The sequence below is a fragment of the Sander lucioperca genome, chromosome 21, assembly GCF_008315115.2.
Source record: "Sander lucioperca isolate FBNREF2018 chromosome 21, SLUC_FBN_1.2, whole genome shotgun sequence".
NCBI lineage: Eukaryota > Metazoa > Chordata > Actinopteri > Perciformes > Percidae > Sander > Sander lucioperca.
The window spans coordinates 17,175,750-17,202,048 of record NC_050193.1 but is presented as its reverse complement, the minus strand read 5'-3'; the positions used below and the strand labels follow the sequence as shown (position 1 = coordinate 17,202,048).

The window sequence follows — 26,299 nt, the reverse complement described above, 5'->3', positions numbered from 1 at the left end:
GATAACAAATGAGGTCAAAGAGACATCAGCCGTGATCCTACGTAGACAGACATCACTGGCTGATGTCTAGCTTATCGTTCTGCATTTTAGTCGTACGGTTTGTTGGACCAGACTCTTAGTAGGGGCCTCAATCCGAAAATATAAAAATTTATGAAATAAATAATCACATTGATAAACTGCGTGAAATATATAAATGCACTTACAATCTGTCAAATGATAAAAGTTAATAAAAGTCCACTCCATGTAATATATTACTGTCCTTTAAGTGAGTAATAGCCAGTGGCATACAGCTGTTAGAAACACCAGGCTGTAGAGTTTAGTTTGCCTTCAAACATATTGTGTATTGGTTTCAATCCAACTAACTTTAATGCTTTTGTTACAATTAACTGAACTAAGTATTTGAGGGCATCTGCAGCTGCAATACTGCTTTTGTTTGGTTGTCCGTTTTTGTTTTTATGTTACTGAACACTGCCATAAATTAACTATTGTTATTGCTATGCATGTTTTTTTTTTTAACATGTGAGTGTTTAATCCCTCCCTGCTGCCCTGATGGTGACTCGGATTACAGCTTTGTCAAATTTTGCAGTACAAAATCTTACAAAGTGTCTACACATAGCCAGGTCTTAAATTCTTAATACATTTTTGATCATTCATTCATGTATTAGGTCCAAATTCATGCACACTGGCCTCATTTTCATCTAATTTTGTGCAATGTCCAAACAAATACTCTGGACCAGGCATTATATCAGTGAGCTAATGTTGGACTGAAGTCAATTTCCCGAGCCATGGCAGTGACTGCTGAACCCAGAGAAACGGCGGACTGTGCCGTAGCTGCTGCAAGCGGTCTGTACAAGAGTTTGTGTGTGAGGGGTTTAGGCTCAGGGTCTGTGAGCATGCCAGTGGAGGTGGTGGAGCATCTGTCTGTGTATGTGCGTGTGTGGGTGTTTGGAGTGTAAAAGGAAGCTCCCTCTACGTCCCTTTAGGCGGTGTCCATTTTAAGGCTGTGGGGTCAATGCTCTTGCCATTTCCACGTTTGGTCTCCTTGGCCTTCCAGTCGTCGATAAGGTCCTACAGAAAGAAAATGCACCTTAGTTGGCTACACTAATGTAGAGCTAAAATGCTTGTGCTTGTCCTCAGTATCCCGATAACAAGAGTTTTAAACTTAAATGGTAACCAATCAGCTGGGTAAAGTAAGGATTTTCTGCCAAACAGACAGAACAGTAGGTGTGTGTATGTGTATGAATATATGCATGTGTACATGTGTATTTATGGTCTTCAAGACAATATACAATACAATATATATATATATATATATATATATATATATATATATATATATAGCTGTGTAATTCTTTTACTGTATTTAACTGTAATTAGGTAACTATGGGTGTGATAATTGCCATGTATGTCAAACTCTATAATTATATTACGTTTTGGTCAATAATGAGCTAATTATTAAGGGGTAGGATTAAATAAGTTTATACTTCTTCCTACTCCTTTTTGTGCATGCTAATCAAGGAAATTCGCTAATGAAATTATGTTGAATTTTACATGCTCGAAATAAAAAAATTTGATGGTTTTGTTTCCTACCTGTCTCTTTAAAACCAGGTGCTTTCCCTTCCAGTATTTGAGCATCTGGAGGGATTGCAGTGTGCTGACAATATCCACTGGGTTCACTGCCGTCTCCTGACTGATCTCTGTGAACACAAGAGAGGGACAAGAGGAGGTCAGAGTGATAGGATCTGGACTGTCTGATAAAGAAGACTAAGGCTGCATTTACACATACTCAGGCGGTCGTCAGATGGCCATCGACTGAAAAATCTTAAAAAGCCCCTATTATACTCCTTTTCAGCATCATATTTGCACTCTTGGGGTCTACTAGAGTAGATTTACATGCTTGGGATGTTCAAAAAACACGTTTGTCATACTGCCCATTGCTGCAGCGCCTCTGCCTGATTCACTAGGCTCGTTCGAGATGAGCTGCGCCTCACCTGTAAAGTAGATGAGAGCAGGCGGCGGCAGCAGCCGGGGGCGGTGACAAAAAGCCACGGTCAAGTCGGACAGTTTCCAGCCGTTTCCAGCAGCCTTCAGGCTGAACAGGAAGTCACAGAAACACTCACATCCGGTTAGGTCATATAATAAAATGTAATCAGACCCATATATCAGCTTGTACACAGTATCCAGTTGTTAGACAGGCGTTTCCCAGCATGCCCTGGGTCCGCCTGGGTTCTTGCACTTGGTGAAAAGAAACTGCGCTGCCTGCCTCTCAAACCTGTGGCCGCCTTGATCATGTGAGGTTATTGTTGCCCACGTGTGCATGACATCAGAGCAAGTCTGGATCAAGTCAGACACAAAACTTCCCGAAAAGCTCAGTCTGCTCTGATTGGTCAGCTGGCCCACTCTGTTGTCATTGGTCAACCAACTTTAAACAAGCCACTGGGTGTGCTGCGTTTGCTCAGGCAGCACCTATGGGCTGGCTTTCTCAATCAGTGACATCACTAGTTGAGGAATTTCAAACAGGAATGTGGACGAGCTACTGTATTTTCAGGCAGTTGAGTAAAGTGGTGTCTGTGGGAGAGAAAGCTCCATTTGGAGTGAAATATGTTTGTTGTACTTTATACATCTATTACATAAACAAAAAAACTATATAACACACCAAATCCAAAAAAGCAAAACAGGGGCTTTAAATCAACTAATGGATTAGTTTATAAAATCAGGAGTGTTAGTGGACTAAGAATTTCTTTAGTTGAGGACAACCCTAGAAGTTACATATTCACAGTAACATTAAACAATTGAAAAACCATCTAGATCACAGCACACAACAATTTTGTTCTGCTTTTGCTAAACAGCTTTATCATTGTTGAGGCTTGGGCTGTTTCTATGCAACTGAAAAACTACTCCACATTATAAACTTTATGTAGCTAAAATATGACCACATTCAGAGCTCTTTTTGAAAGGTGCAAACACAGTGGGCATAGTTAGAACGAATCAAAAGGCTCCTGAATGATGACAAAACCCTTTTTCTACAATGTCTGCTAATTTCTACAGGCATGGTGGAGAATGGCAGAGGCAGAGTGGACGCACCATGGCAGAACAGTGAGAATGCATTCGAATGTAGACTCAGACTGGAATGACTTGTTCCTCCTGTGTGAGTTGAAAAGATCTTCCTTAATTCAAAATAACATGCAGAATTTATTACAGAAAAGAGCAGGACAAAAAGAGGCTTGGACAGGAGGGAACTGTGAATTAGTTATTTGTGAACAGTAACTCTAAAACTACGTGCAATATTGTGTCTTAGTCAGCTGTAAGGGTTAGGGTTAGTTCTGTAATTCTGCACCAAGGCTGAATTTTGGGAAAGAGACTTCAGATACAGTATTAGGAGACCTCTAAGGTCTATATAAAAACATCCAAAGAGCACCATGTCATGGGACCTTTAAAACTTTAAATTTGTTTTACAAGATTTAAAGCTGTGAATATTTTTGTCAGTGCTTGTAGAAATGTAATGAGATGAGAAGTTGCCTTGTCGATAACTAATGTCTGCATTTGCTTGTTATATATTGTTGTTTAGCAAAGTTTGTTAATAAAAAATGTAAAAAATAGAGTGAGATGTTATGTTATGTCACTCAATTTTTTAATCTGTCGATGCGGACAGACAATCACTTGTAGGACCCGGTACGGCTAAATGTTAGCACCATGGAGAACACACAATGGAGACACAAATAGGCCATTTAAGGGACTCCGCTGCACAACCCTGTGCTCATTTCTGCAACATCTGATTTGGTGTGAATGCAGCTGAAGTCTTGTTTACGTTTTCATCACAGCAGCAGTGCTTTTCTGTAGAATGGATCCAACCAGGAGAAACAAAACTGATGTACAAAGCAGGATGTTCCCTCAGTCCTCTGAATGTGTTTGGGACGACCCAGTTTTGCTCCAGTTTATGTCTTGGGTGCATCCACCTTCATTTATCACCTGAACGCTGACTTGGTGTGGCCTCGGTGCTCTCTGGTCCATTCACAAAGGCGGACACACATGAATGCACGCACGCTAGACGCACCACTGCCCACCCTTCTTCTCTCCCAAGTTCATTTCAATGGTTCACTTTCATTTACAAGACCCTTTTCTACTTATGTCACCTACTCTAGACAAAGTCTGTCACATACAATACCCGGTCCTCACTTCATATTTAATTAGGCATTCCCGAAACCAACTCTGCCTCTGGTCTCTTGCGTTTTTCATTTGGTTCGGTTTTCTTTCACACTGCGCTTTGTCAAACGCACCGAACACTGTAGACACGTCACCTGATCGAGATGGTCGCTTGTTTATTGGACAAAATATCCCAAACTCGCTTATACTTCTGGTCTCAGAAATAATGGAGCAACACCAAATTTCGTCTTGGGTTTTCTGGTTATGCTTTGGCGTTTCTAATATTTTAGAAGAAGGTCGCACAATGAGCAGCTGACAGACACCGAGTGAAGGGGGGAGAGAGAGAGAGAGAGAGAGAGAGAGAGAGAGAGATGATGATGATGATGTCACACAGATGACCAGCGATGTGTGCTCAGAACAGCTTATGTATCTGAAAGTTATCATCCCGTAAATTATATATAAGTTCGTAAATTGTGTGCAAGGTTGAAATTGCAGGCTAGTAAATGCTCTGTTTTTTGTTCACTTCCTGTATTTGGGTCGGATCGTGTTCTCACTTGAAGTGAACCAAACTCTAGTTCACTTGGAAGCAAACTGAGAGCCCCCCGTTTTCAAGCAGCCCAGAATTCTTTTGTTTGATCCCTCCAGAGTTCAGATGAGCTTTCACACCGGCCCAAACCAACCGGACTATCCGACCAAACGCTCCAGGGTTCGTTTTAAATGGACCAAACGGGGTAGGTGTGAAGACTTGCCTGAATAAATAAAAGTGAATAATCTTTTGCCAGCATTTTGGACAATTGTGTTCCAGCTCTGACCTTTGATGGAGATCTCCTTGCCCTGAAAGTTGTTCAGGTAGCGCAGCAGCACCTCCTTCCAGTAACTGCGGTAGCTGATAAGGCCCAGGTCAGACAGGGGGCGCTCGGGGGAACCCACCTTCTCCTCCACCTTGGACAATAGGTAACCTTAAAGGACAGACCAGATAGAGACTTTTGTTGGCTACACTTAGGGCTGCACGATATGAGGAAAATATGCAATATGCGATAACGTTGAATATCGCGATAAACAAAGTAAAGTGTGCTCAGTTGTGGATCTGCTGCTTTCATTGTTTTGCTAAAATACAACAAATTGTTTGAATTGAATATGAATTGAATGAATGAATGAATTGAATATAAAAGGAACCACTAAAAAAAGAATGACAGTTACATTTTAAAGTGCAGTTTTCTACTGCTATTTTCTTTTAACTAAGACAAAAAAAATCTCTGAATATATAATATAAGCATAGTTGATATCGCGATGACGATAAAAAAAAAAACGATCAATTGTGCAGCCCTATGTACACTCCTCCTTAAACATTATCTTCTTCTATTGAGAAAGCAGAAAAAAAATACAGAAAACATAGACAAAAATTAACGACTGTCATACCCAAAAACCAAGAGTTTGCGAGGGTTTCCTCAGAGGGCCAAGTGCTTCGGACAGCCTCCTAAATCTGGTGTTATTGCACTTTGCAGAATCCCTTGGCCAGTGTCAAGTTTACGAGACAAACACATACAAGTACACACAAAGAGGAATACACACACTGGGTGTCTGCACTCACTGAAGTCTATGAGCATCTTGCCGTAGCCCTGCCTCATGTACTGTGGCATGGTGAGGATGCAGGACACGTTGTAGTTCAGGAACGAGTTCTTCTCCTGCAGAGGAAGAATATATCCGTAAACACAACCGGGGGGTTTTCAGGTTTTCTTACAACACAAGGTTTATTTCAACTGACAGTCATATTGGACTGGTCCAACATGTGTCTACAGACCAGAACATGTTTTACTGCTTGGATAGTATAAAATAAATAAAGAGCATGTCTATAGAACAGGACATGTTGTACTGGTTGTATATACACGACTACAGTATAAAAAACAATGCAATGCACATCTGTTGGCTTAAAACCAAAGTATTTCCAAACTACCGAGGAGGAGGCATTACCCTACAGTCACATTAGCTACAAGAGACAGCTACCATTCATTTTCAATGGGAGTGGCCGTTTGGCCACGAGCGACTGCCAATCAGAGTGAAGGCAGCGTGAGGGCAACGTGACGTATGTCAGTGGCTCAAGTCGAAGAAAATAATTCAAGATGGCGGACAACGGTTCAGGACATCGTATTTATGTATATATCTGATATGTTTGGCATTTAATCTCATATATTGTGTTACTTTTATCGAGAAATAAATACTTTTAAATCCAAAAACATCGTTCTTGTGACTTAACAATACCTCTGAAGTAACTTTTAAGACGTGGTTTAAGGTAGCACCGGAGAATTTCTGTTTACTGTTGCCAAGCAACCAGGGGTAGGCTAGGCACGCCCAGGAGCACCCACAAGCGAGTGCATGTCGCTCTCTTTTGTAGCTAATACTTTTGGCTTCTAAAGTTTCTTTTCAATCTGTTATTTCGTCGTCTCCCAGAGCAACACTAATTTTCTTACTTTTGTGTTCTTTTTGCTCCACTCTTTGCTCTCTCTTTGGCTCCTTTCGCTTCGTTTTATGGTTCTGCGGAGGCTCCACGGTGTGTGCGTCGAGCATGTGGGTGTGTGTGGTAGAGCGAAGAAAAGGTGAGAGAGTGACGGCGATTTTCTTCGGAGCAAGTAGTGACCGTAGAGTGTTAGTGAGAGAAACTTAAGTGTCTCCTCTGTTCTTTCTGACCACGATGGGAAATCTGTAGCAGGAAAAGTTAACCCTCTCCTTGATTTCATGTTGTTTATGGAGAAGGAGAACCAGGAAATGAGTCGGGGGAAATACAACGCTACCAAATGATGTCGGTAGATCCGTTCTCCCTGCACGATCCGTTCTGCACATCAGCAAAATGTTCGCGCATGCGCGGTTGTACGAGGATTTACGACACTGCACGATCTGTTCCACGCTACCGGTCGACAGCCAAGCTAACATTAGTTTAGCTAACAGCTAATTCGGCTAACTGCTAGCTGAGACAGCATGTAATAACTTTAAAAGACCCTCAAAATAAAACTTGAAAATAAACGTTGACATATATAACAAACACCTAACATATATAACAGCTGTTACGTCAGTTCTACTTTACTTGTGCTCATTTAAAATACAATCACTCAATACTTGTCTTTATTGTTATTACTGTGAAGTCTTAATTTAGCTGTAGCCTGCTTTTCCCATTACGTTTGAGTTAACGTTATTTTAGACTGAATCTAGCTGTCAGCTAGCGGCTAGCCGAATTAGCTGTTAGCTAAACTAACGTTAGCTTCCCGGTGGAGGCTAGCCATAGGCTAGCGTGGAACAGATCGTGCAGGTCGTATGGATACGTAAAACAGTATTATCTTGCGCATGTGCAGAACGGATCGTGCAGGCAGAACGGATCGTGTACCGACAGATGTGTATTTTTCGAGAGGTGCATCAAAGAGTATAGACGTAACAAGAGGAGAAACTCAATGGAACTACAGCTCCGCCATCTTGGACTGAATGTAACACAACGTTCTATTGAGTTTCTCCTCTTGTTGCTTCTATACTCTTTGGGTACATGTCGGTGCGGGATGCAACGCAAACAAAATATCGCTTAATTATCGCGAGACTTTCGGTATAATATCGCGCAACGTGATATCGCCATAACGATATTGAGTCGATATATTGTGCACCCCTATCTCCTAGGTTACCTTGGAGAAGTATCCGACCAGATGGCACCCTGTGTTGTCAGCTTCGGTCATGACATAGAAGAGGAAAGGTTCCACATCGTAATACAGAGTCTTGTGGTCCAGGAAGAGTTTCGCCAGCAGACACAAGTTCTGACAGTATATCTGTGAGGAAGAGCATCATAGGCATTATAATTTATCAAAGGTTACAGCAAATACAGCCAGGGTTTCCCCCCTGCCATTTTAAGGCTTAGGCACAGCACCTAAGCTGTTTTGGGCACCACCTGAGCCAAATGAATGTAACTAAATTACTTTTCCCAGATCTAATGATTGTAGTTGGTTCCCAGTGGACTTCTTTAGCTTTAGGTTTTGTCTTTAAGCTTTTTGAGTGTTATTTATTTATTATCTGCTCCAAGGTTTCCAAGATTTTAGACACATGTGGTAATAATAATGGTCCAAAATGATGTAAAATTGATATTTTTAAAATTGAAAAACATAAAATTTTCCCCTGAACCATATTGCCAAATACGCGCACATAAGTCTTCCACAAACCTAGGGAAAAAAAACACTGACAGCTAGCTGGCTAATCTTACGCAGACAGATCTCCATCTCATTAGGTATGTTAGCATTACATTCAGGCACAATTGGTTAAAATGGCTGGAGACACAGGTCGTACTTCAAGCTAAAGAGGTAACACTAGAGAAAACTAACCAGAAGTGCCATTTTCACATGCAAACACCTCTCCTTGATGCTCACACTGTTGAGAACTAGCTATAGGAGCCGGTGTAGGTGTCAAACAGCCTCCCAGTGATTTAACAAGACCTGTTCGTTCACCAATTTTCTCATTTTTTAGGTATGAATGAAATTCACAAGTGATCCAGACATTTTGGTATGAGTTATGTACAAATAGTATGCCTCTTTCACTACAGGGGAAAAAAACACTTATTATTATTATTATTATTATGTCTGGAGTTGCTATGGCAACAAGTGACAGCTGCCACTAGCATAGCTTTAGCTCAACAGTCTAACCAATAATTACTTATATAATTACGATTTAGCATATCTAAACAAAATCAACAATTACCATCAACAGTCATAACCATTAAGACATTGCTGATGTTAGCAATTAATTGCAGTTAAACAAAGAAACTGCAATTACGTAAAACCCCCCCCCCAAAAAAACAATTAAGCAATTATGTAATAATTGTTACAGGCCTAAATAAGACTATTGATACTGCTACACGTGTAATGTTGTAACAAAGCAGAACAGGTAGCCCTATATAGCACTGTCTATCCTGATGACCAAATCTACTAATCGCACACCTTCTCATGAACAGGTAGCGTTCATCATTATCAAGTTGAAAACAAGTCATTTCTGTTTGTGCAGTTAGGAGTTCGGTGAGTCTGACTTGGGAGAGAAAAACCTCAAGGAAAAAAGTAAGGATAGGATAAGAATACGAAAATGTTCTTGCATTAGGCCCAATGATTCCTGGACCTTCTAGGGGAAGGTCAGGAGGAGTCGTGCAGCACACTTTTACCTTGTTCTTCTTTCCGTCCACCTCAAAGACAGAGATGTTCCCCTTCCTGTAGATCTCGTCGCCTGGAGGGTGCTTCCACACACACTTGGCCTTTATGCAACAGAGATAAGGGAAAGAAGCACAGGCTAGTTTATATACTAGTTAGTTTTACATAGTGGTCATTCTAGATAAATAAACAACTTTTTTTTCAGTGTTTCCTGTAATAGTATTTCACTAAAGTAAGATGAGGGGCTCACAAAAGATAGATTTAATAAAGAATGGTCAAAATCAAAGCCACAGAGGCACAGATATATTCTGACTTTTAGTCCCTAGTATGGGTTCCAAAACCACTGGATGCTCCATGCTTAATAAATGCCCTAATCTTAGACAAACCTTTATGTGTAATATTGGTGATGTCCCCCTTTAAACCATGCTAGAGTATGTGCTAAGTGTAAAAAAGTTTAATCCCAGAGAACTGTTCTTATTTAGTTTCAAAATTCAAATTCTCTTTTTAATACTGCAAAAGCTGCCACAGTCTTCTACAGACAACAGTGCTGTAGCCATGTATTTGATTGCCATCCAAGCTCCAAAGCATTAAGTTCAGCAGAGCACCGAGTCCGGTAAAAGGTCCTCTTTTCACTTCTCTCACTCCATTATAGAAACGGTGTGAACTACATTAGAAGGTAAAAGTTATAGAGTCTATCTAAATAGAGTCTGCATGGTTTAGGAATAAAATAATGAATAGCCTTAGGCATTGAGATAGTAAGGTTGTAGTTGGAACTAAGGCAATCGCCCAGCCTCATTTTGTGCCACAGTCCATTTTCATTTTGAATCATCAACATCACTGACTGGAAGCTGTAATCTTTTTGGTTATCGATCAGAGACAGTTAATAAGCTAAGATAAAGTCCCGCCCCCTACACCTGGGAGAATTTGCAATATTAAGCAGTGTTTTTGTTGTGTTTTTTTCCCTTATTAAAATGTGGGATGAACGTGAGAACAAATTTAACTAAACGTAAAAAATACTGAAACAGAAGGACGCATTTTTTAATAGAAACGTTTGTTTCCCACTTTTTCTAACAATACATCATCTCCACAGTGACCATTGAAACTTCAAAGAACACCTAGAACATTATATACTGTACTGCATGGTTGGTGCTGATGATCCATGTTTGTGTTATAAATACTAAGGAAAGTCACAAGTATGTTTGATGACAAACAGTATATCAGCAGACTGAATCTGTAAAGTGAATTCTACAGGGGAAAATAATCCGTCCAAACAATGTGTGACAGTGAAAAAAAGTGTATCTGCAGGTCTAAAAACACCAAATTTAAGCTCTTGAAGTTTGTGAAACTACGCATAAACTAGCAAAATTAAAGGTCCCAGCCCCACTCTGTATTAATCTGACATTGGAGTCCAATAGTGTGATCGGGAGGGATTGCAAGTAAGATTTAAAGAAACATTAAAAACTAACTAGACTGTCTATCAAACAACAGTAATTGTTCACATCTTTAAAATGTAAAGCGTTGCATTGTGGGATTCTTAGCAGTTGATTTCAGACACAGCTATTCCCTCATTTTTAAAGAGTAACCGGTTTATTTCAACCTGGACTCTATTTTCCCATGTTTTTGTGTTTAAGTAACTAATGGAAACAACGATCTTTGACACTGGTCCAGTTTTAAGCAAGATTGGTGCTTTCGGCAGTCAGCCAAACAAGCGACAATGTAAGTTAATAGGGAAATTGTGCACGGTTCTATTTACGTTCACAAAAGTGCTTGTTTTGCCACTGACGTGCTCAGTTCTGAGTGTCTGACAACATTATGGAAATGATCCCTACAAACCTTTCTGTTAAAGAGTAAGATCCTTTTTAAAAACAGCCGTGAAATTGGGTTAGCTAACGCCACCAGATTCAACGTAAGTAAACTGTAATTTTAGCATAATAAATCCACTTGATTCAAAGTTGACAGAAGCAAAATAAAACTATGAAAAGCCATTTTGGTTTGTCTTTCCACTTTTACAACAATCACAACTCTAGTTTTGGTTGAAATAAACACATAGTTTACCGATATTCATGTTGTGGTATCTTTAGTGACGATGCTGTGATGCTGTATGGAAGAGGAAAATACGTTCTATACAAGCTCTATACACGCTAAAAGTATTGTTTTTTTAAATGGAGTCTGGGGGGGTTTTGCGCTAGCGATCACGAGCTGTTTCTGGTTAAACAAAAAGGTCTTAAAGAGGTTTTAAAAAGGTCTACCTCTGTAGGGATCATTTCCATAATGTTGTCAGACACTAAAAAAACCAAAAAAACAGCACTTTAAGAAAACGAAATTGACGACGCACATTTGCCCTATAGGATTACATTGCAGCTCGGTCTGTGGCTGCCGGTTACAGCAATCTCGCTTAATACTGGACCAATTTCAAAGAGTGTTGTTCCCATCAGTCACTTACACACACAAACATAAAAAAAATAGGGTCCAGGTTGAAAACCCCCGAAATTACCCTTTAAGAACGTGCATATGCCCCATAGAAAAAACTGCCTTACCATGTGCCTGCGCAGAATGGTCTGGCTCTTCATGTACTTAAGGCAAAACTCGCACATGTAGAGCCTCCCCAGGCGGGCGTATTCCTCTGGGTATGGAGAATGGTACCATGTGTCGAGCTCGTAGCGGCCAAACACAATGGTCTTTATCATGTTGCTGCCCTCCGACACCTGGCCGGCCAGACGAAGTTTCTCCTATACAGGCCAGCAAAGGAGGGAAAGGGAGACGGGGAAAGGAAGTGAAAAGGTACAAAAGAGGACAAGAAGAGAGGGCAGGCAAGCAGGCAGAGAGGAGAGAGGAGAAAGAGAAAATATCCCAATTATTCAGGGAAGAGAATCTGGTGAACCAAATGGTGTAAACGTAACGTAAGGCCTCAAATCAGGGGCAAGTGAATTTTAGATTAAAAATTAGCTACATTACAAGGCAATGACAACTTTATTTTGACGAAGAAAGTATAAAAAAATGTTTACTGATGGATACCTATATTACGTTTTTCAAGATGGCTTTTGTTTAGAACAAGTATATAAGTGTATGCCATTTGTAGTTTAACCGACTAAAAACAGAACCATCAATGTGATTGTTAAGAGCAAGCCTGATTGAAAATGACATCTGAATGGGTCACAAAGTAACAGAGCAGAAGAAGAAACAAACACAGAATAACAGGAAGTGATCGTCCAAACTACCAAAAATATCTCAGACTCCTCATGTGGCTGCAGAGGAGGGTTTGCTGACTGAAACAGAGAAGAAGAGGAATAATGCAGAAAAAGGGGAGGGGGGGGGGCAATAAAAACAAAGGGAAGGAGGAAAGAGTAAGGGAGGGACGTGATGATGAGTTTTCTCTCTTACAAGGTCCTCCGAGGCACGTGCCTGCGCTTTCCTGAACAGCTCGAGGTCGTAGTCGCTGGTGATGTTCTCCAGCAGCGGCTCCCTGCTAGCTCTGTGGCTCTGACGGTGCTCCTGGAAGTCGTGGGGCGGAGAGAGAGAAACAAAGAAAGTCAAAATATAGTACAGGAAGGATAGGAGGGGAGAGGTTTATGAAGGAGTATTGTCCGTGGTTGGAATTGTTTTGAGTGTGGTCTAGACCTACTCTATCTGTAAAGTGCCCTGAGATTACTCCTGACACTATAAATAAAACTGAATTGAAAAATGAATTAAGTACATTTACTTAAGTACAAATTTGAGGTACTTGCACTTTACTTGAGCCTTTTCTTTTCATGCCACTTTTTTCTTCTACTCCATTACATAACAGAGACAAATATTGTACTTTTTACTCCACTACATTAATCTGACAGCTTTAGTTACTATAGTAAAAAAAATTTGGTTTTATTATAAATAAGCTACCAATACAATAAACAGGCCTACAAGTCCTGAAATGTTTAGAAAAAAACTTAGTTGATTGACACAACTGGTTTGATCTTTTCCAGTTTCTAAAATGTGAGGTTTCTGCATTGAGTACTTTTGCTTTGAATACTTTGGCCATTTTCCTGATGATACGTAGAGACTTTTACTTGAGTGACATTTTCAATGCAGGACTTTTACTAGAGTATTTTTTTTTTACAGTTTGGTATTAGCACTTTTACTACAGTAAAGGATGTGAATACCACCACTAAGTATTGTAAACCCGTTCATTTCTCACCCACTTACCATGTGCTTCTCCTTCTGCTCCTTATTGAGGCTAGAATTCCTCTTCCTCCTCAGCTCCGTCACCTTCTCCTTGTAGCGCAGCTGACGCTCTGTCGGGGCCTGGAACCACACAGACACAAACACACTTAAACAGAGAAGATTATGCACTTGCATTTTGACCCCTTTACCTTTTGAGGAGTGCCTGGTGAGAATATATAAAGAAAACATGTCTTGCTGAGTTATATCAATTTCCATTAATACAAGTATAGATATTGTATCACTGCTTGACTAGCGAGCTAGATAAAGTAAGCTTAACAGTAGCAACAGTGGACAGCGAGGGTCATTCAAATTTGCGATGGAATTATTGACAGTAATGCGTTGCATGCCTCCACCAGTGTGCAGAGTCAAAGCAAAACAAAACGTGGTCAATCAAGTAATATGTTGTAGTTATGAGTTTGTAGTGAAGTAGCCCTATTTCAGCAACCCACCAATGGCAACTGACTTCATTTATTTTATTCGCCAACGCAGATCTTTACTCGCATTCGGCGTGTGCTAATTTTGGACCCTGAAAGTCCCCTGCCTTTAACACCTATACTGGCGTCCCACAGGAAGCTATACTCGGGCCACTTTTATGTGTATTTAAATTATTTGCCATATGCTGAGGATACAGTGATCCATACTCATGGTTGCACAGACAGCAACCTGCTTACAAACATACCAACGCAATAAGCCATTTTGCAGCCATTTTGGTGACTAAACTGTTCATCTTATCATTGTCTTAAGTTCAATGTACCAAAATCTGTGAGTGTGTTCCCTTCAAAAAAGGCCATGTACCACTCATGGATAAAATATTTACAGATCATTTTATCCTGCCTATATGAATTTCATAAAATATGTAATTTTATTCTGCTTTAGGGTTCCCTTTTAACATCTGGCCAAGGATAATGGATTAAAATCAGCTTTTTAGGCCAAATCTGGCTCATTTACGGTCTTCGTTATTGATCAATGAGCACTGTCCCTGTCATATAAACTAAACACATCAGACCAGGACAAGCCCATTCACACTCACTGTGACTCAACCAACAGCAGCCTTTCATCACTTTGCCTCTGGCCCTGCTATATTGAGGAATCACCTCTCTGACCTGAGGTATGACTGCGTAAAAGGTCCCATGGCATGAAAATTTCACTTTATGAGTTTTTTTAACATTAATATGACTTCCCCCAGCCTGCCTATGGTCCCCCAGTGGCTAGAAATGGCGATAGGTGTAAACCGATCCCTGGGTATCCTGCTCTGCCTTTGAGAAAATGAAAGCTCAGATGGGCCGATCTGGAATCTGCCCCTTATGACATCATAAGGGGCAAGGTTACCTCCCCTTTCTCTGCTTTGCCTGCCCAGAGAATTTGGCCCACCCATGAGAAAGAGAGACACCATGGCTTGCAAACAAGCCCCCCCTCTCCTCCTCAATAGCATTTAAAGCTACAGACACAGAAATGGCACGTCCTAAGTAAAGCTCATTGTGGGACTGGCTCTAGTGGCTGTAATTCTGCACCAAGGCTGAATTTCGGGAAAGAGACTTCAGATACAGTATTAGGGGACCACTAAGGCCTATATAAAAGCATCCAAAAAGCAACATGTCATGGGACCTTTAAGAGTTATGCTGCAGAGTGTGGGAATTCCCCTTCATACACACAGACCTTCAGTTCATGATGAAGTGAATCGGACAGGTGAAACTGAGGAAGGGTCACAGCTTTCGCCTGGATTCACTTGATTAGTTCAGCTGATAAAGAGAATACGTTTTCCTGATATTCTGTACCCTCACAGAAAGACAGTATATGTATATAGTATATTCAATTCAATTTCAATTCAATTCAATTCAATATTTATTTATTATTATTTATAGTATCAAATCATAACAATAGTTCTCTCAAGACAATTTACAGATAGAGTAGGTCTAGACCACACTATAATTTACAAAGACCCAACAATTCCAGTAATTCCCCCAAGAGCAAGCATTTAGTGCGACAGTGGTGAGGAAAACTCCCTTGTGCATGTATTTTTTAGGTGTGAGCATGTGTCACCATGTGTTATGCTTGTCTGATGCACTTGCACATGCTGTATATATACACAGTATGTGCATATATATATATGTATGTGTGTGTGTGTGTGTGTATATGTGTGTGTATGCTTGTGTGTTACCTGGTTTCTTGTGGAGTGTCTGTTCTCGTCCTGGCGGTGTGACAGCGTCCTTTCCTCGGCCTGTTTATCGCGCGTCGATGCCTTGCCCTAACAAAACATCAACACTGTCTACCACCAACGACTTACAACCACCCCCACAGCGGAAAAATTGCAGCAACCACCTCCGTGTTCCTGGGAGGCTTCGCAGCTTGACAACTTCAATTTGAGTCTGTGAGTTTCCTTCAGTTTCATCCACAGGACACTTGGTCACAGTGTGATGGCTGAGATGTTCCCACAGTGGAAACTTGGTATGACTAATAAGGTATATCATAAAAGCTACAAAGAAGTAACTGAAGCAAGAATGTGACTTTTTTTTTTTTTTTTTTACTCCAATGTGGCAGATCTTGTCAGAAAAACACAACAAAATACGAAATACTGTAAGATGACAGAAAACACATAAAATGGTCAGAGCTTCCTGTGGGAAATGTTTCTGTTTTAAAATAGCATTTGGCGTCATGGTTTCACACTCACTTCTTACCCTGTGTGTATGTGTGTGTGTGTGTGTGTGCGTGTGTGTACCTTGCATTCATCAGCAGAGAGATTGTGGTAGAGAGGACATCCTGATATGGAGAAATGTCTCTCATGCCTCCCTGTTAGATGACCTGAGAGAAAAGAGAAGGAGAATTGGATTGGGGTTTGAACCTGGATCGTGTTTGCAGCTGCTGCCGTGGTCCTGCTCGACACCCTGCTATGCCCTACACTGCTACTATTATTATTGCTAGTCATTGTTCTACTATCCTAATTGTTACTGTAAGTGTCACTGTTTATCATACCAACTGCTATAATTATTATGAATCATATTTCTGTAAATCTGTATCCAGTGTCTCTGTGTCCTAACTGGCCGCCCACCAAGAGCCAAATGCTTGCTCTTGGGTGGAATTGTTAGGTCTTTGTAAATTACAGAGTGTGGTCTAGACTTACTCTATCTGTAAAGTGTCCTGAAATAACTTCTGTTATGATTTGACACATTAAATACAATTGAATTGAATTGAGAATGAGGGAGGGAAACAGAGAGGGAAAGAGACGAGGAGGGAAGAGAGATGTATACAGAGAGCTAAGGGCGGGTGCATAGGAGCAGGACATCTGATCCAATGAAATACTGTTGCGGTGTTTGTGCCCTCACCCAACGAGTTGCACCCAGGTGTGGGACACTTCATGTTGAAGTTGTAGCTCTCGTGGAAGCGCCGTCGTTTCGGCCGGTGGGAAAGGTCATGGGCGGCGGCCTCTTTGAGTGACAGCTCTTTGGCCAATCTCTCGTCCTCCTCTTGTGAAACTACAATATCGTTGCTAGAAGACACGAGGTCGTTGCTGTGACTGGAAACTTCGATGTCTGATTCTGAGGAGGGGGCGTTACCTGTCGGGGTCCGGGGAGGGGTCTCGTCCCGGTCCGCCCCCTGCTTCAGGTCTGCATGAGACAATCAGGACAGAGGGAATTAGAGGGAAGGATTGCAAGAATGCTATGTATAAACTTACAACTCCTGCATAAATCTGTGGTTTCAACTGAAAGTCAAAGAGTGAACACATTTAATATTTTGAAATGACTGATCATCATAGAGATAATAAATATGTACCCTAATGATCTCATTCTAAAGGCTTGGTACAATTATGAGGTAGATGAACTGTTGTTTTGGCTTATCCAGAGAAAACGTTGTCCCAGCACAAACAACAGAATGTTCAATAATGGCTTTCATGCAGGTTAGCAAATGGTGGACTAAATACAACCCCTGTGAGTTGGAAAACAGCAGTACAGCAACAGCAGCACTGACAGAAAACAAAAAATGAGCATTAAAAATCTGTATATCCCTAAATAGCCTAAATAGAAATCCCTTTTCTATCTCTATTGCCAAAATCTATCTTAAGGGAAGTCTCTGTAGACTGCAAATGTGACCACATACAGATGCAGTTAACACCTTCCTGCAGTGGCTGCCAGCAGAGAAATCCAATAGTAAAGACTGATGTTACTGCAGCAGAAGACCATTGCTTGAGCTCAGAGAGGCAGGTGAATGGGACATTTTGCAACCCATTTCCTCTCCTATTTATCCAGTCACATTGGACTACTTAAGATGTCAAGCAATTGTTTTTTTTTTTAATTTAACTTGGCAGAGATTGCAAACCTCTGCCAATGCTAAACAATTTCTTTAACTTTGTGTTACACCCCAAAACATCTTTCCTAACACCAACAAGCATTTAAAGTGAGTCACTTTCCTGATAAACCCTGCAGGTAGACAAACAAACAAACAAAGACACAAAGAGGTACCTAAAATAATAATAATAATACCTTTTATTTATATAGTGCCTTTCATGAAACCCAAGGACACAGAAATTACTGTGACTAAGTTTAGCTAAGCGAGGTTGTAGGCTGTGGTGAATAGGTGGTGTTTGAGTAGTTTGTTTTTTTAAATGTCCAGGGATGTAGCATTTCGGATATCTGCAGGGAGGGTGTTCCAGAGGGATGGGACTGCAACACTAAAAGGCTTTATCTCCAAAGGTACAGAGTCTGGTGTGGGGAATGGAGAGCAGGCCAGCGTCTGAGGACCGCAGGTTTCAGGGTGGGGTGTATGGATGGAGGAGGTCAGAGAGGTACTGTGGGGCCAGGGCATGGAGGAATTTGTCACCTACAAATTCCTCCATGACAACCTATGACAAACTCAGTTATTTTGTTAAATATTGTGATCACAATAACTAATCAGGGTTGTTGATCTTGACAATTCATTCATTTGTCGACAAGGATAATTTGAGTACTACATTGTTACATCTTGATATTTTTTTGCCGAACCAGTGAGCACTCATATTGCGTGAAAAGTGCCAACTGTCTGTGGCTGAAACTAGGGCTAGGTGATATGGAGAACATCACGATATTTTTGACCAAATACATCGATCTCGATATTGTGGATTTTGTATGGTTGACTATTGGTGCTTTAACAACATATTTACACAATGAGAGTTTTGATATATGATCAGCAATAATGTGGATACAATGACTAAGTGGGTAAAGGCAAATAATAAAACAGCTAGAAAGTTTAGAAAATTGCATCACTTTACTGTGATGCAGCCTTTAAAACAAGGACAAGATAACACTTATGTCATATTACGATATCCAAAATTTAAGGCGATATCTAGTCTTATATATCGATGCCCATATAATAATATATTGCCCAGCCCTAGCTGAAGCATAATTGATGGATAATAAGGAATTCCCAAGAATCTCTCTAGCTATCCTCATGGTCGAGGTCAATTTGTCACTTATTGAGGAATTAGCTCTTGTTAACATTAAATCTGGTGTTCCACAAGGGTCACTTTTAGAGCCCATGATCTACAGTATGGTCTATACTTATTTTGAGGAGTCAAAGAGGAGCCAAACGATAAGCCCCACATCGGTTGCTACTGTATGATTATTTCCTTGTTTTAATATGTTAACAAACAAACTAGGTTTGTGTGACATAGACATGATGAAAATTCATGACTTGTGTTTAACTGTGTACCATGACATCACTCTTAATATTGTTTCACGACATGACTCAATGTTTAGGCACTAAATTATACAACTGAACATCCAAACAATGCATGTGCAGATATATCTGCTTTAATGGATACAGATCAACCCCTCCTGCAGTGTCTAAAGTTAGACAACAGATCCTGGTCTCTGTAAGGTAATTCATAATTCGTCCCTCTGTCAAAACACAAGTCCAGGATATGCACAGAGACATATTTGTCTTCTTTATAATCAGGAACACACTGTGATCACAGACAGAGCTCATGCCATTAGCTGAATGGCACTGCAATGAATGAATGAAACACGCAGATAGACGCCCTTCCTCCTCCTCCTTCTCAGCCTCTACCCCTCACGTCATTCTCTCTTTTCTCTGCCCTTCTATTAGATTAATATATCATATTTCGAAACTGAAAAAAAGGTTTGAAAGGTTGAAACTCTAACCTAACCCTTGACATCTAATAACATTTTTTGCTAGATTGAAACTAAGTTTAAAGGCTTGAATAATGTTTTTAGGCTGAGACTAAACTCAAATCTCTGCAAACATTGCTTTTGTATTTGAGTTTTCATTCTTCATAACTGCAGCACTCTATTTACAATACAACACATTTTCAGAGTTTGAAAGGAGTCACTATTCTCCCGATCTATTAACTTCGTTTTCTAGGTTTGGAACCTTGTAAATGGTGATCTGAAAACTGTTATGTGCATATGTTGGGGGGAAAACGTTCTGAAACATTGAAACGCAAGTTTCGAAAGGGGGAATCTTTATTTTTAAATATGCGAATGGACATTTTTCCCATTTTTTTTTTCACTCATATTTCAGACTTATCTTTCAGAGATGAGTTTAGTTTCTGGCAGTGTTGTCTCGCAGCTCTGGTTTGAAACTCTAAAACTCCCACTTCAAAAAAAAAAATAAAAATAAAAAGCAGGCGTCATAAGGCGTCTTTTCAACCTACTTTAGACGAAACCACCAGTGGCAGCACTGGGTCTAACCTGTGTAACGCCAGCAACAGAAAGTTTGCTGATCCGGTGTCAGGGTGGTCCAGAATCAGACCCTCGACGCTGGGTCTTGCGCTGGTTGAATTTGAGTTGCTGCAACAACTTTCAAACATTGAGTTTCAACCTTTCAAAACTTGTTTTCTTCTAAAGCTTGTAACAGTATAATATGACATTTTGGGATTATATATTACGTCTAGTTTGTATGTGTTATTATTCGGTTTGATTTAACTGACAGATGAAACATGATCACTGATAGGGAATAGCTGGGGAAAAATGTGTATGCATGTGTGTGTGTATATATATATATATATATATATATATATGCATGTATGTGGATATATACATATATAAATAATTATGTTGTATTTAACTAAAGTACAAACATAGAAAAAGGGGGTAGGACTTAGGACTTAAGTGCGCATGCGTGAAAGCTGCATGCTGCCTGTTCCTGCTCTAGCTATACCTGAGTGGCAACAAAAAATAATTTCCCCCTGGGATTATTAAATAATAATAATAATAATAATAATAATAAGCTTTATTTGTATAGCGCCTTTCATACACAGAGTGCAGCTCAAAGCGCTTATTAAAGTATTTCTGATTGTGATTCTGACTTCTTCCTACTCCTTTTTGAACATGGAAATCCTTATTTGAATCATTTACAATCATTTTGAAAGATATGTTGGCTGAGGATTTTTAGTTAGTTAGTTTTCTTGCCTGTACTGAAATGTAGTACATGTTCCTATGTATCTTTATTTTTTAACATGTTCAAAATAAAACTAAACATAATCATCTCATACCCTTCATCTACTCATCGTTCTTTCCTTTTACTCTACCTTTGGTCCTCTCCCTCCTTCCTTCTGTCTCCTGACTGCTCTCTTCACTCTTCACTAAAACATACAGTACACACTGCTGCTCTCACCGTTAGCCTCGGTCTCTGAGCCAGACGACCTGCTCTGACGCAGTGGGTATTTTTTGGCTGTGGTGTTTGTCGCCCCCTGCTGGCTGCGTGTGATCCTGCGTCCAGAGGAGAAGACGGACGCAGCTACTGCTGCTGCTGCGGCCGACTCGGCTGCCGAATCAAGGCCTTCGTCAGGACCCGGGGCTGCAGGAGAACTGCTCCGTACTGAGCTGCAGTTATCTAGAGGAGAGAAGAGAAGAGAAGAGAAGAGAAGAGAAGAGAAGAGAAGAGGTTTTCAAAGTCCCTTTAGTGGACCATTTTCAGATAAGATTCACAATCACAGAAAATCAACATACAAAAAAACCTAAACAAAATAAAAACAACAACAACAAAACCTATCAAACAAATATGTGCTTTTCTTAATCAAAAATTAAACACCAACTCCCCATCCTCCCCCACGGAGCATAACATAACAACATAACACTATTTTGATAATCAATTGGTAATTGAAGTCCTTTTTCATTCAAAAATGACAACATTTCCTAGTTCCCAGCCTCTACCTTGTGAGGATTTGCTGCCACTCTTCGTCTCATGTTATCGTCAAATGAGTATCTTTAGCTTTTAGGTGATTAGTGATTTGATGATGTCAGCAAAGATGAATCACAAAACTTAATCAGCAGAATAAATGATAATGGAACTAATCATTTCTACTATGATTGTCTACATGGAAACTTGTAAGAAAATGTCCTGCAAAAACTTTAGTTTACAATCTGCTGAACAGACGCATTTAAGTTTTCCAAATTCTAGACTGATTTCTCAAACCTAAGCGGTCTGTAACTGAGCAACTCCAAGCAGAAACGGGAAAGAAGACAGAGTTACTACTTTGTTAGTACTTGTTGCAAATGGCCTCAATGCTTATGAAGAGACTAATCCCGCCACAGAAAAGAAGACTGAACCCCCGACGCCACTTGTTTTTAGAGAAAACTAGCCTCTGTGCTTTCTCTAAAGCCTCTGCGGGGACTAGGAGAGCAAACACAACTTCTCTCAGTAACAAAAAGCAGAGGAAAAAGAATCAACTTTTCTTTCTCTGCTGTAAATCCCCTCTGGCAGCCACAACAGAAAGAGGTCACACAGGGGGTGGGAGTAGAGTCTGTGTGTCTGTGGCGGGGGGAGGTCTGGCTGTCTGAACCCATTCATGCTTTAAGGCTGCCCATATATAGATAGATCCTGCTGTACTGCTGAACTGGGGGGGTGGGTTTGAAGTCTCTCTGTGGTTCCTGAATTAAAGCGTCCTTCCTCATTCAAATGACACATATAAATGAAATTATACTACATGTAGGAATGTCTGGCTTGGTAATAAATAGGTATGAATAAATATGTAGGAAAAGAGAAACATAACCACTAAAATGTGTGTGAAGAGCAGAAAACAAAACAGGGAAATAAGCTAATAAATAGGTTCAATAATAGCCTACCCACAAGGAAAATTGCAAGAAAACGGTACTTTCTAAAGTCCGTTCACAAGATAAGAGGTCAAAGACGCCTTTGTCTCCTCCAGACTGGATTACTGTAACGCACTTCTCATCAGGATCCCTAACAAAAAGCCTGCAGAGACTGCAGTGTGTTCAGAATAGTGCTGCAAGGATCCTGATAAGAGTGCGGAAATACGACCACATCACACCCATTCTCCATTCACTTCACTGGCTTCCCGTTTCCGCCAGGATTGAATATAAGGTCTCCCTTCTTACCCACCAGTGCATCTATGGAAATTGCCCCCCCCCATCTGAAAGAACTACTCACCCCTCTAACTACAACTCGATCCCTCCGTTCAACAGACTCAAACCGCCTCCTTCTCCCCAAGACTAAGCTCAGCACCGTGGGTGATCGGGCTTTCTGTTCTGCCGCTCCTCGGATCTGGAATGCCCTCCCCGACCATCTGAGGGCACCTCAAACTGTTGAGACTTTTAAAAAAGGACTAATAACATTTCTTTTTAGGAGAACTTGAAAATGAGTTTTAAGTATCTCTGCAAGTCGTTGCACTGTCTATTTGTATTTTATATTGATGTTTTTACCATGCTTTTATGATCTTAACTGCAGACACAACACTTTGAGATTTGCTCCAAATGTAAAGTGCATTACAAATAAAATATATTATTATTATTATTATTATTATTATTATTATTATTATTAAAAGAGGCTAGGAAAGGTCTACCATATGTTCTGAAATACACTGGTGTAGTGGTCATGGTAAAATAAACCAGTGTAATTACAAGGTTATTCCTAAGATATGTGCTCCATTAAACCAATAAAAAGGTTGATACAACCACACTTTATGGGTGTCACTTTGAAGTTAAAATATAGTAGGGAAACTATAACACTATAAATGTATGAGCTACCAAACTACAAGAACTATTTTGTGAGACTAAAACGTTAGCATGCTAACCTAGATACGGCTATTTATGTATTCCTTTCTATGCTGTTAAAGTCCCTGATATTGTTTCTTATTCCACCATTTCTCATCCCAACCTTTCTATCGCTCTTGCCTATGTATGATATAATTGATTTATTTGATTATTGGTTGTTCCTATAACGGATTATTTTCCAAAAAAAAACTTCAAATGTTTACCTTGTGAGCTCCGGCTGAGTCGCAGTGAAGCTCGAGTCAGGCGCGTGCTGCTGCGCCTGTGCGCGCTCTCGGAAGCTTCGACGTGCTCGAGGTCGGCGGAAAAATCCGAGTCCTCTGTCCCGTCCGAGCTGCTGCCGGCGGTCCTCTGAAAACAACATGGATCAGCAAACGGGCGTGATTAAACAGAAAGTTGGGACTGTCACAAAAACAGTATCAGATGAAGAATTAGAGAAATTCTGTGGGACTGATGTAAGTAAAGCTTTGTGTGTCTGTGTGTGTTTTTTGTTGTTGTTGTTTTTTTTTGTTTTTTTTACCAGCGGATAATTCAGCAAAGATCCCATACTGGGGGAGGAGCATCACCCTCTCCACATCCTTTCCGGGCTCTGCACCCACTCTTGCCACGATGGACTCGTCAATAAATACTCAAAACAAGCCTAATCGGCATCAACAACGGTAGACCCCGAATAACGCCGATTGAACCTATTGTACCAACCCCAAGTTGTCACAACGCCGGAGTGCACCTTCCGCGTGAATTTCCAGTTTGTAGTCAAATAAGTCGACTAATTGTTCATTACCATGAGAGCCCACAGAACTCTGTAAAGAAATTCAACTAATAAAAGTGTCCCATACACTTGTTTTACTGCATATTTTTGTAAACATTGCAGGCTGCCTAGCTGCCTGCCACACGGAATGAATGGGGTGATGCTGATAACGGAGGCGTAGAAGCGAGGGGTCACCCCACTGGGTGGGGGTGGGGCAAGGGGGACTCGAGTGGTAGCCAACATGTCATTTGCATTGAACAAAAAAAACACAGGCTTATTTGGGGGGCCCCCTCCAACATCCTCTGAAATATTATCCCAAATGTGATATTACAGGGCTACCTACAATTGTATAATAATTGGCGAAAGAATTATGTGTATATATTTCTCTGTATTTCATTCATTGCACTTCATATTTAGTTCACAATCCTATTTTTCTATTTTCTACATATGACACATTTTACACACAGGGCAACCAAATAAAAAAAACCATGAAGGATATGATATAACCCTTTATTGATGCCCGGGGGGTAAATTAGGTGTTACAGCGCGATAGAGACAGAAAAACAGAGTAAAGAAATAAAAATGAGGAGAGCTACAACATGAATCAACATTTAGATTTAAAGCCATATACGGATACAAAATAAGTACAGTACATGGGGGGGTGGGGGGGGGGGGGAATCAAAATAGGAAAGCTTTACACAATGCAATACCCTACACTATACACTGTCCAAGCTGTATAGCATACAGACTAATGTTGATAACATCACCATTAGGCTACTTGTCTTTTAATACTAATACAAATGAACTACATTTTAAATGGTACTAAAAGACAGTAGCAAACAATATATAAGTGGGGGGGGAAAAACTATCACTCTACACTACAACATGGACCACAGCGCAAAGTCGACGTCTTATTTATGACAACTTCACAACCGAGCCACTTCATTAACATACAGCCATACAAAGAGAGGAGGCGGAGTTTGAAAGAGTCAGACCAATGAACGCAACGCTTGTCTAGGTTTGTCCTATCACAGCGTTGTTTTGGTGCTTCGTTCCATCCTCGCACTAGAACAGCCTGTACCTTTCAACAGTTAGCTAAAGCTGCCGTTATTGACATTAACTGAGGTCAGCGTGTCTATGCGCTCCGCAAGGTGATAGAAATCTGACCAAAATTCGCAAAACCCACATTTTCACTTCTCACTTTACCCCGAAGAAGCGACACTTCGACATGAACACATTCTTGCAACTCAGCAACAAAACATTAGCTAGCGTAGCTTTTAGCAACACAAAACGACAGTTCAAGTTGAGTGACTCTACCAACATTGATATTCAACACACATCTACAACGTATTAACGGCATCTTGTAGGGTCGCATTTCAGCTCACAGGCGGTCGAACACATGTCTACAGCAGTTAGCTAGATCTTGGCTAATATTAGCTATGACGTTATGTTGTTGTGTGTCCAATCTGCAGTCTTGCACTAACGGCTGAGTCTGCTGCAAACCTCTGCCTTACCTTTCTCCGGGGCATTTTCAAAGGTGTGGCGTGTGTCGCCTCTGGCAGGTTATTACTCCTTACTTTGGGGGAAATGTATCACAGGCTATATAAATAATAAGAACAACAAACCGCCAGCTTTTGAGCCAATTCAACTGAAAGAAGCGCACGATTTTTTTCCGCACTTCCTTGTGAGTACAGCGCAAACTCGTTTTTTTGCGGTCCGTTGACAAAATGCCTCCGTGTGGAACATACATTGAACGTCATGCCAGTGCGCTCGAGCGGATACTGGTAAAGGGGGGTAAATTATGTCAACTAGGGTTAGTTAATTATTAATTATATTAGGTTAGTTACTGAAATATTAACACACCAAATATTCACAGTAATAACTACGTTAATTAAATTAATGAAGCAGGTTTTATGTAACACAAAGCGGAACCACCTGCTAAAACCCAATTAGGGTTTTTTCACAACATTTTAACTATATCTGAAATGGCTGTCTTAGCTTACAAAAAACATAAACATTGCTTAAATCCAGTCTAATGAATGAACACT

At 40.5% G+C, this 26,299-nt stretch overlaps 1 protein-coding gene across 9 annotated transcripts; it reads right to left on the bottom strand.

Moving 5' to 3' along the window:
- Window positions 1-456: 456 nt before the first annotated feature.
- LOC116063906 (histone acetyltransferase KAT7-like) lies at window positions 457-25,978 on the bottom strand. 9 transcript variants are annotated; one of them, XM_035997003.1, is made up of 16 exons: window positions 25,766-25,978; window positions 23,710-23,854; window positions 21,108-21,326; window positions 16,823-17,104; window positions 16,219-16,301; window positions 15,661-15,747; window positions 13,485-13,583; window positions 12,687-12,797; window positions 12,524-12,571; window positions 11,843-12,034; window positions 9,320-9,409; window positions 7,806-7,946; window positions 5,735-5,828; window positions 4,956-5,102; window positions 1,591-1,697; window positions 457-1,068 (listed from the first exon to the last, which is right to left on the bottom strand). In XM_035997003.1, exons 1-16 carry the CDS (start codon window positions 25,778-25,780, stop codon window positions 970-972), a joined length of 1,959 nt encoding a protein of 652 aa, XP_035852896.1. In that variant the 5' UTR covers window positions 25,781-25,978; the 3' UTR covers window positions 457-969. The 9 variants fall into 9 exon arrangements, with proteins under 9 accessions (XP_035852896.1, XP_035852895.1, XP_031174765.1 ...); XM_035997002.1 differs by lacking the exon at window positions 25,766-25,978 and adding an exon at window positions 24,024-24,824; XM_031318905.2 differs by lacking the exon at window positions 12,524-12,571.
- Window positions 25,979-26,299: the final 321 nt, after the last annotated feature.